At 42.1% G+C, this 11,999-nt stretch overlaps 1 protein-coding gene across 1 annotated transcript in view; it reads right to left on the minus strand.

Annotated features, from left to right (window-relative positions):
- TMEM170B (transmembrane protein 170B) overlaps nt 1-11,210 on the minus strand; it is a 31,556-nt gene extending 20,346 nt beyond the window's left edge. The window contains exon 1 of the mRNA XM_030314848.1: nt 10,869-11,210. Coding sequence (XP_030170708.1) covers nt 10,869-11,187 — 319 coding nt within the window. The 5' untranslated portion in view covers nt 11,188-11,210. The remainder of the gene's footprint in view (nt 1-10,868) is intronic.
- Nucleotides 11,211-11,999: the final 789 nt, after the last annotated feature.

Consider the following 11,999-nt stretch of genomic DNA (forward strand, 5'->3'; position numbering starts at 1 on the left):
GTCTAAAGTTTCTCAAATTTCAGATATGAGTGAAAACACACATCTGTTTCTCTGACTTATTTCACTTTGCATTAATACCCTCCAGTTCCATCCATGTTGTTGCAAATGGCAACTGCATTTCATTCTTTCTCACTGCCAAGTAGTATTCCATTTTGTATAAACCACATCTTCTTTATCCATTCATCAGTTGATGGTCATTTGGGCTCTTTCTGTAACTTGGCTATTATTGATAGTGCTGCTATAAACATTGGGGTACATGTGCCCCTTTGAAATAGCACACCTGTATCCTTTGGATAAATTCCTAGTAGTGCTATTGTTGGGTCTTTGGGTAATTCTATTTTTAATTTTTGAGGAACCTCCACACTGTTTTCCAGAGCGGCCACACCAGTTTGCATTCCCACCAACAGTGCAAGAGGGTTCCTGTTTCTCCACACCCTCGCCAACATCTGTTGTTTCCTGAGTTGTTGATTTTAGCCACTCTGACCTGGATGACGTGGTATCTCAATGAGGTTTTGATTTGCGTTTCCCTGATGATGAGCAATGTTGAGTATCTTTTCATGTGTCTGGTTGGCCATCTATTTTTAATCACTCTTAACATATTAACCGGACTTAAAAATAAGCTGCTGCATTTGTCCACTCGAAACCTCATTTAACACAGAAGTTACATCTACTGTAAATATTTAATAGCTGTCTGCTTCTGCTTCTTAAAGAAAGCAAAAACACTAGTTTTTAAATTTAATTGTGACACCTTCAAGAGCTGCTTTAATATATCGCCCTTCTCAAAGCTTATGGCAACACTTGTGTTATTACCCACTTCTACGAAATTACCCTTTTTCCAGCTAATTATATAATTTCAAACTGTAAATTATAGTACTTATCATTGAATACTAAAAGAAATTTCTTAGAAAAGCAAGTTCTTAATTTAAAACAATCAGAGTATCATTGCTTTAAAGAAATCAGGTTAAGGCTATTTAAAATAGTCAAAAAGCTGCTCTATATTCAAGTCATAGCACTGTCTTCCTAAAAGATGTCATTCAATTTGCTCTTCCTCATAATTGATTAGCTACTCAGTTACAAAAGTGTAAGAATTAAGTGGCAAAATCTGAATCTGTTATGAAATTATAACACAGTTTTACAATGGTTTTAATTGTCATCACTTGTGGGTCCTCAAGTATCTTAAATTATACATGCCACACCAAAAAAGAAAAAAAAAAGTCAGTAACAACATGTTTGTTTGAATCAGTTACTGATCTAAAACGTCTTCTCAGCAATTGTCAAAATGTTTTACAATCTCATGATACAGTATTTCCAAGGGATATTGACACTGAACACTGAAAAATGAACTTTTTACATCAACGAGCGTATAATGAAATTCTCAATATAAACAAATTCCTAAAGTTAAATCTAAATAAAGGACCAAATGAGTGACAGCTCAGGAATAAAAGCACAACCAGGAAAATTCAGAAAGTAAGTAACAGACGTGCATGGTCAGGACTGTCACACTGTGGCTATATCACTGACAGTGATCCTGAGGAAGCAGTCATACTGCACAAGGATAAACAAAACAAAGTAAAACAAAGACATAATTTCAGAACTAGAAGGGATCTTCCGACACTGAATCCAGAGTTTCCTAAACCAAGTTTTAAGAAGGCCTAATTTGGGGTGCCTGGGTGGCTCAGTCGGTTGAGCATCCAACTTCGGCTCAGGTCATGATCTTGCAGTTTGTGGGTTTGAGCCCCACGTCGGGCTCTGTGCTGACAGTTCAGAGCCTGGAGCCCTGCTTCGGATTCTGTGTCTCCCTCTCTCTCTGCCCCTCCCCTGTTCACACTCGGGGCCTCTCTTTCTCTCTCTCAAAAATAAACATTAAAAATTTTTTTTAAAAAAATGGCCTAATTCTATCACTTACGTAAAACACCCAGTGCTCATCCCAACAAGTGCCCTCCGTAAATTCTACTCCTGAAACCATTAGTACATAATATGTTAACTAGCGTGAATTTCAATAAAATTTAAATTAGTTAGGTAATTAATTAAATAAAATACTCCAGACTCTCCCCTCCCCTATGAAAGAGAAAAAGTGAATCAAGATTAGCCACATTTTAATAACTGCTGAAAGGGGATGATGAGTATGTAGGTCTTAGGATTCCCATAATAAAAAATTCTTTATAAAGTAGTTGGAAAAAAAGATAAAATTATCACTAAAATGAGACAGTAAATGTCTAAGAATGAACCTAAAAACCAAAAAAAAAAAGGCCTAATTCTAAGAGTTCTTAAATGATGTTCCAAGAACAAAGAATTTCTAGGTCCTAAACCTCACCCTATTAAAGGCCTGAAGAAGCTCTGAAGAAATTTAAAAATCTTTTAATTTTAAAGATTAAAGAAACAAGTTTATATGCAAATGGTAAGAGTTTCTCTTAACTCATAGTTACTAAACTTTTCTCTCAGAACTTTCTAATTTTTAAATCAGCCTTCCCTTAACATCAACATGAAAACTGCCAACATCAGACTGTATTACCAATGAAGAAACCAAGGCCTGGGAAATAATGTGGCTTGTCTAAAGTACAAAAACCAATCTGTAGCATTTAAGGATAAAACCAAGTTTCTTGACCCATAAATTTCGAGATTCTATTGCTTCTTTAGACTCTATTTGCATACAAAAATCTAACAGAACCCCACTTATTCTGTAGGGGAAATTCCAATAACATTATCTAAGTGTTTACATAATTATTGTTAATGTTTAATTCTCTCATGTACTTCAGATGTAACATACATAAACCACCTCGAATTTTCAAAATCCTATCATTTAATAGGAATCATTCTCTATCACTAGTAGTACATATAAAGAAAACATCACTAAAACAGTAAAATATTAATAATATTAATAATTAATATTAAAAGATAGTCACTTTTTAACAACTGGGTTTGAGCAACCTCTTGGAAATAAATGAGTCATTTATATTGAAAATTTAATAAGTCTTTAGTTATACTAAATACTCCATATTAATTTGCTTTATATATCACAACACAGCTACAAACTGATCACAACGAAACTTAATTTTTAAAAATCGGATGTCCCCAATCCTTGAGCTCTCAATAACAAAATCACCAGAAGGGCTAGCTATAAATGTAGTTTCAGATTTAAAAATATAGGCTTGCTCCCCAAATCCCAATTCCATAAATATGGACCGGGACCCTGGATCTGTACCTTTAACCAGACCCAGGTGATTGTGATAGGCAGCAAGGTTCAGAGCTATGTTGTATCAAAGTAATCGACCGTAGGAAATGGGAGAAGGGAGGAATTTTATCATGAAAATCCAGTGTCACAACCCTGACAAAAACATCTTACCTAGACACTTTTATGCAAGAGTAGTTAGCACACAGGTATCCCCTGCTTTTCAAAAGCTTCCATTATACCACTTCACTTTTACAAAAGACCTCCTAGATCATATCCCAAGATTTATAAGAACGCATTCAACTGGACCCACGTAAAAGTTTGGTTCTTCCTACTTGTACAAAGTTTGGTGAAAAATCTCCTTTTCTTTTCAAGTTTAATCTATTTAACTAAGGTTACTGGAATTTGAGAGTCTAATGAGATCTTTTTCAAATGGTTCCACTGCCACTGTTTATTCTATGACCAACTTTTATTGCTGGAATACTTAGTCACTAAAAACACAACCAGCCTATGGTACCTGATCTAATTGTATACATTTAATAAAGCAGTAAGTTACAAGGCCACTTCAATTATAAGAAAAGAGATGCGTGCAAAATGCTTTGCACAGTATCGGGCCTGCAGTGAATATTCAATGAACACAACTATTTAAGACTTCTGGAATTTATTAGAATTTTTCATCTGATACTATGGTAAATTCAACACGCTGTATTGGGGTGGGGGTGGGGGTTTCTTCTTACATCTGACTTTTAACTGAAGTGTTGTTGACACACAATGTTACATTAATTTCAGGTGCACAACACAGTGACTGGACAAGTCTATACGTTATGCTGTGCTCCCCCCAACTGTAGCCACCATCTGTCCCCATACGATGCTACTAGAATACCATTGGCTATACTCCCTCTTCTATACCTTTTGGCTGGTGACTTACTCATGCCACAACCCGAGGCCTGTATTTCTCGCTCCCCTTTACCCATTTGTCCATCCCTCCGTCCTCCTCCCCTCTGGCAACCATCAGATTGTTCTGTTTCTTTTTGTTCATTTATTGGTTTGTTTTGGTTTTAGATTCCACATGTAAGTGAAATCGTATGGCACTTGTCTTTCTCAGTCTGACTTATTTCACTCAGCGTTAATACCCTCGAGGTCCATCCATGTTACCACAAATGACAAGATCTCCCTTCTACATCCATTCATCAGTCAGTCCATCAGTCGGCCAATGGACACATGGGTTGCTTCCACATCTTGCCTATTGTAAATAAATGTTGTAAATGATGCTACAGTAACAATAGGGGTGCGTGTATCTTTTTGAATTAGCATTTTCATTTTCTTCAGATAAATACCCAGTAGTAGAATTACTAGATCATCCAGCATTTCTCTTCTTAATTTTTTGAGGAAACTCCACAGTTTTCCACAGTGGTTGCACTCATTCACTTCCTACCAACAATGCATGAAGGTTCCTTTTTATTCACGTCCTCACCAACACTTGTTATTTCTTGTCTTTTTGATTCTACCATTCTGACACATGTAAGGTGATGTCACTGTAGTTCTGATTTGCATTTCCCTGATGATGAGTGATGTTGAGCATCTTTCCATGAGTCTGTTGGCCATCTGGATGTCTTCCTTGGAAAAAATGTCTATTTAGGCCTTCTGCCCATTTTTTAATTGGATTATTCATTCTTCTTACTTATTATGTTCCTTATATATTTTGGGTATGAATCCTTTAACAGGTAGATCGTATGCAAAGGTCTTCTTCCATTCAACAGGTTGCTGTTTCGTTTTGTCGATGGTTTCATTTGCTGTACAGATGCTTTTTATTTTGGTGTAGTCCCAACAGCTTGATTTTGCTTTTGTTTCCCTTGCCCAAGGAGACATAGTTAACATGTTGCTACAGCCCATGCCAAAAAGATTACTGCCTCTGTTTTCTCCAGGAGTTTTATAGTTTACTTCTAACTATTCTTAATCCCAATTTCCTTTCCTGGCTCCAGTGACTCCTCCCCATCCCCGACCCATCCTTCCTCCTCTGTTTAGGCTTCCTTTCTACAAGAAAAAATAGCTCTAGTCATTCTGACTCCTCCTCGTGAATTATCTTACTTTTCCAGTCCTTCCTTTCAATTACTAAACAAAGCACAGATAAGTTTATATTCTGGTAGTTAGCTACGAAAGAGTCACAATTACAGCTTACCCAGTCCTAAGGCCTGTCCTGAAATTGCTTTAGGTTTAAGAAATGTCACCTGGATGTCAGACTTGGTATTTGCCAGAGGATACGGATGCATGAGTCAAAGATAATGAGATGGAAATTAAGAAAGAACCTGAAGATGACAATTCCGGTTTTTGAAAAATTACAGTAGCTTCTTTCTCAATAAGATACACAGGTAAAATTTCCAAAGAGCAAAATCCTATAAAGTACGAATCATACCACCACTAATTTACTGGCTCTGTACCACAAAACAGTAAGGAATTTTTCACCTATATTTCAGGAAAAACCTCCTGTAGTAGAGCATTTAGGAAGAACTTAACCCAATGAGAAGCTGGGGCACAGGGCACCCCGGAAGATGCATACCTACTTGGGAACATACTGAGGGTTCTGGCTATACATGTGAGTGTGAACCATTCCAACTACGTACAGTAGATACAAACTACCCCCCCCCTTTATTTTTTTGCTGACAGTATTAACACTACAGTAGCTTAGCAACTATAAAATCTAAAAGGGAACTTACTGTAAGTGTATGTTTAACAGAAAAATGAGCACATATATATTTTATACACAAAGACATCTGACCTTCTTTCCAGTTTGAATCCCCAGCTTCTCAATGTTTGTACCAACAGAAAGAGAGGAGCACCCGCCCTACATCTGCAGCTGGCAGTGAGAAAGGAGATGAGCCTGAGGCCAGCCTGTGCCTTTTTTCTCAGGGACCAGTTATCCCTCTCCCAATACCAGCCTGGCTCTGTGTTTACCCACGGGCTTAGGGATCCTGCCTTGTGGTAAGCAAAAAATTCTCCTCTAAACTCTTAGCAACCAAATTTGGGTCAGAACACAAAGTTGGAAGCCAAAGTAGATGAAGAAAATAAAAGTAAAGCAAAGGAATGCATTTCATTGTAGATTATTTTTTTAAGTCAAATTACCCATAAAACGGAAAGAGTACATTCATAGACTATAATTTTAGATCGGGGGTGGGGGGGTTAGAACATATGGAGAGAATGAAAAACTATTTCATAGGGGAAGGCATTTATCTCTACTTTGGTAAGCTGAAGAAGCATCTAACCTACACACAGTTAACAATTTTGGAATCTTGTGAATTACACGGTTTGGGAAGTGGTGAATACAGAAGAGAACTTTAGCAATGGCGATTAACTGAAGGGATGGGGTCGCCAGACACGAATCTGTTCTACAGGCAATCCCTATACTAGGTCTTCAGGAAGGAGAAAAAATAAATAGACCAAATTTGGTAGGATTTCTAAAACCGGATATATAATAAATATGGATCACTAACTTTTACACCAGCAATCGTAACTTCAAGTTTGGGGAAAGCATTATTATTCAATCATATCTTCCATATTCCAGTATCTTTTATTTGCTGGCCAAAACTTAGTTGCATTCACACACTCTTGGGCTCACTGGGGCGAATACTGCCAGGCTATTCTTAAGTATGTTAAGATTTATCATCAGACGCGCCAGAGTTAAGAATCTATGTGGAATCAAGTGAGAGGGACAGAACTAAAAGTCAGTGAACATCATCCCAAGGCCTGTCTCTGTCACTAACTGCCCCAGCCATGTCACTTCCATGATGATGTGTCACTATTTCTAAAATGAAGTAGTCAAACTACATAACTTCTAGCTCTAAAGTTAGTTCTAATTTCTGGTTCTTATTAGCACTTTTTTTTTATTATCACTTTTTAAAAATTTTATTTCTATCAAAGTAATACATACACAAGACTATTTTCTAAAGGTCTCTAAGAAAAATAAAAGTCAATACAAAAAGGCGTCCCTGCTGGGGCGCCTGGGTGGCGCAGTCAGTTGGGCATCCAACTTCAGCTCAGGTCATGATCTCACAGTTGGTGAGTTTGAGCCACACGTCGGGCTCTGTGCTGACAGCTCGGAGCCTGCAGCCTGCTTCGGATTCTGTGTCTCTCTTTCTCTGTCCCTCCCCCATTCACACTCTCTCTCTCAAAAAAGAAAAAAAAAAAACATAAAAAAAAAAAAAAAAACAACTTCCCTGCTTCTGGGATAAAATACAAACATAAGAATAAATAACACCTGTCGGTTTGTGTAAAGAAAAAAAAATAGAAATGAGAATACATTCTCCTCTTGTTTTTTGTTTTTAATTAACCAGAATTCCTACTAACCAGATTTCTATAAGTCTTTCACACAGTCACTTCTTAAATCCAAATCAGTCTGGTTCTACACTACGCTTTTTTCTGTATTAGCCATCTCAGCTCCAACTTTATATGCCTTCTGAGTTAATGTGTTACCATAATCTGAAAAAAGGTAATAATTTTTCACATATTAGCTATCAGAGCTAACCAAATTATTCTTGGCCGCAATGTCTGAATCCATAAAATAAGGATAAACAATCATCTTTCTCCAGATTACTAAAAAGATTAAATAAAATATAAGAACACATGGTAACTAGCCCAAAAAAGTGCATTTAATAGGCATATGTGTGGTTTAAAGGTATGGCCATCTATCCACAAAAGTTGCTTAAATGACTCATTTCCTGATTAACAGCACATTCACTCCAACAGACGTGTCTGGAAAATAATGCAACTAGAATGTTTGTTTTTTTTTTTTTAATTTTTTTTTTTTCAACGTTTATTTATTTTTGGGACAGAGAGAGACAGAGCATGAACGGGCGAGGGGCAGAGAGAGAGGGAGACACAGAATCGGAAACAGGCTCCAGGCTCCGAGCCATCAGCCCAGAGCCCGACGCGGGGCTCGAACTCACGGACCGCGAGATCGCGAGATCCCGCAAGATCGCGAGATCTTGACCTGGCTGAAGTCGGACGCTTAACCGACTGCGCCACCCAGGCGCCCCGCAACTAGAATGTTTAAAGCATGCAACTGTTAAGTATTATTTTAGAACTGCAATTCAAAAAACATGCATTGAGTATTTATATGTACTAGGTAGAATGCTAAAATTCCAGAATTCCGTTGATTATGACAATGACCCACCCTCCAAAAGCTCACAGTCTAGTAGACACGAAAACTATAGTATAACTGAACAATATAATAATAAAGGCATATACATGGAGCAGAAGTAGCAGGGGGAAGCAAGTAACTCATTCTGCCTGAAGAAAGTCAAGAGGAAGAGTAAAAGTCACGTGACAAGCGGAAAGAGTAATTCTGTGGACAAAGCCTGGGGTTGAAATCCTAGTTCAGCCACTTATTAGCAACAGGATTTGGGGCAATTTAATTTCCCTCTCTGGGCCTCTCTGTAATTCTACTTTGGAAAGTTATTAAGATTAGAAATCACATATATGTTAAGTGACATATATATATGATATATAGCAGGCACTCACTAAGTGGTGGCTGTCTTGTTCTAGGGTGTATTTGTTTTTAGTACACCAAATTCTAAATGGCACTGTAGAGAGCATCTCATGACTAATGACCAAGCTACATAAGGGATCACTAAGGTCACCAGCATGAAAAGGCCATAAGGAACCACATCACAATATTACCACTTTTAGAATCCACTTTTTTCGATGTGAAGTGATTCCTAATATGTGGTATGCCGACCTGCTGGCAAAGAAGACTTCTAATCTATTATCTCCCTCCGTTTCTATCCTCACAAACTGAATTTTGCACATTCAGACTCATTATTTAGGAAATAACAGAGGTCCCCGTGTTCCTCAGTCCGACCTGAGGAACTAGTTTTGGATGTTCAGCATATCTTGCATGAAACGGCAAAGTCTGATGAGAAAATGATTACTGAGATTATATTAGGGGGAAATGAGAGCTAATCCTGGGTTGAAACTGCTATTATCAACCTAATGGGGGACTTGAAGAACTGGAAGCCACTATAATGACTGGAATCTTATTAAACATTTTAAAAACATTGTCAAATCTGGCCAAGTGGGAAGTTACATTTACACTACTCTGTGACTCCCCAAACTAATTTTCTCTAAATAAATGATGAGCTAAGCCAGTCCTTAACATATACAAATACAAACTCTTAAGTTCTTTTCACTTCACTCCTACAAACACTATCAACACAATATTTGAGAAATGAATGGTGGATAAATAAAAAGCAGAGCCAGAAGTAAGAGAACATAAGGTATCTCTAAACTCAACTGAATCATGAAATGGTCTTCATGTCGATGTATTTTTTTTTTTTTTTTTTTTGGAAACAAAAACGTATTTCTGACCCTCAACCATCATGTAAGGTCAGTTTGCTCCAAAGCAAATAACCACAGATTCAAAGTGAGGACACCATGAATCCATCCAGAACCGATGTTAATTTTATAGTTGTCACATTCAAGAAAATCAGTGTCAAGAAAATCTGTGGTATAAAATTCCATCAATTTTCTTTTCTACAAATATCTGAGAAATATACATATACAAGACAATATACATAATTCACACATGTGTATCTTGTCAGGACAGGTTATATTTGTAAAATACTCTCCACACCCTTAACCAATTTGACGTAATGGATTTTAAAATACTAATGCTCTACCAAAATTAGCCTTATATGTTTTCAAGAATTAAATCCTGAGTATGTTTCTAAGTTTTTTCTCTGAGAAGCAGAGAACTGAGGAGTCGCCAAATTGCAACCGAATTTCCTTCTTGTAAACACTCATCTTTAAAGGGTATTTTTAAAACTCAGAACTCAGAGTGTAAGAATCTCCACCTTAACAAACCTGGAAGTTTCTTCACAAAGCAAACCTACAGATGCAATAAAAATGTATGGGCATTACTGCTCACTTTTGCAACTACAATTTAGGTTATTATAATGTAGTGAACTCCAATTCCCTCCTGACAGCCTTGACGAATGAAGGGAAATACAAAAAATGATAATAAATAAGTAAATAAATAAATATTCAAATGTCACAGAAGCGGCAGCTTGAGGCCAGAGGGAGAGAGACAGACAGACAAAAGGAAATAGGAACTAGGAGGGAGGAGATAATACGGTCAAAGCTGAAATGCTTAGAATGCACTAGACCTTGGCCCAGTCTCTGGCCCACTATACCCTACTTCATTAGTCATCTACAGCAACAAAAATTTAACAGGTGAGGCAAACTGATCTGATCGTTGTGAACACACAATTTAAGCCCTGTATCCGGTCTGAGATGTGTCAGAAAGAAACAGACCTAAGCATCAAGAAGCGGAGTGTGCGTGCGTGTGTCTATGTGCGTGCGCGCGTGGATGGGGGGCTGGTAAATCCACGCGAACTGTGCCCGAGACTCGGCACTAACGCTATTCGGCGCGTACTACACTAGGCAGCGCCGTCGGGAGCCCTCCCCGAGCCGGGCAGGAGGCGGGGGTCGGGGATTCTCCGCCCGCGATCCAGACCCTCGCAGCGCCCCGGGGACCGGCGCGAAGTGCACCCAGTTAACACCTTCCTCTCTGGGACCAGGGGCCGCGAGCCGGAGAGCGGGGCGCGCACGGGGGTGGGGCGGCTGAAGCGCGGCCCCTCTTCGGGAGGGAGAAAGGAGGCAGGGGGCGGCACCGCATCCCCGTCCCCACCCCGGGCGCATCAATTACCCGTGAGGTTCCTCAGCACCGTCCCGTGGGCCCAGAGGCTCAGGACCTGCTGCACCGACAGGTTGATCATGGAGTGATCGCCCCCTTCCGCCTTCATCTTCCCCGGGGGGCGCCCGCCGCCCTCTCCTCGGGCGCCGGGTGGCGGCGGCGGCTGCGAGGCTCCGGGGGCGGCGGCGGGTGCGCGGCTCCTCCAGGCCGCCGCCGCCGCCGGGGAAGGCTGCGGGGCGCCGGGCCGGGCGCTGCTGCTGCCGCCGACGGGCCTCCGGGGGGGGCAGCTCAGCGCGTCTCCCAGGCAGCCCCCTCCCCGCCGGGGAGACATTGAGGACGGCGGACGGGGGAGGGGAGGGGGCCGGGCGCTCTCCCCGCGCGGCCCCCGAGCGAAGACTCGGGGCGGAAGAGGCCGCTGTCGCTCCCTCTCAGGGGCAGCCCCGCGCCGCGGGGGCCGGGCACGCGAGGAGGCCGAGGTCACGCAGGGAGGCCCGGGGTGATGGGCAGACGGCAGGTGCAGCCCCCGACGGGGCCCAGCTCATCACCGCCGGAGGACGAAGAGACCCGAGACCCGGAGGAGTCTGCGGCGGCGGCCGCGGCGGCACCTGCCGCCAGCCTGCCCACCCTCCGGCCGCCGACACTCGAGGAACCGCCCCCTCCACCCGCGGCCTCCGGCGGGCCGCTCGTGCGCGCGCGCACGGGTCCCCACCTCCCCCGCCGTCCCCGGAGCCGCTGCGCATGCTCACTCTCCCCCTTCTCGCGACCCGCCGCCCTCCGACTGCCGGCCGGCCCCCAAAGCCCTCCTCCTCCCCCTTCCCCGCGCGCGCGCGAGCTCGCGCGGCTGACGGCGCCCGGCGTCGGCCCGCAGTGGGGCGGAGGGAAGCGCGGCCTACGTCACTAGCGCCACCGCCCGGCCCCACTGCTGATTGGGTGCTCCGAGGGAACCGCCTCCACTCCCTCCCCGCCCCCAGGCCCCGGGGGCGCGTCTGGTGAGAGCTGGAGTCGTAGCCCGGGGAAAGCGAGGCACGGAGATGCTGCGAGATGCTGGAGCCCCAGCTTGAGGGGCAGCCCGACCCACCTTGCGGTGGTGTGAGGGGTGCTCAAACCCGTGTGATGGATTCGGTGGCATTTCAGATCTTCGGC

This window comes from Lynx canadensis, chromosome B2 (genome assembly GCF_007474595.2).
Source record: "Lynx canadensis isolate LIC74 chromosome B2, mLynCan4.pri.v2, whole genome shotgun sequence".
Lineage (NCBI taxonomy): Eukaryota > Metazoa > Chordata > Mammalia > Carnivora > Felidae > Lynx > Lynx canadensis.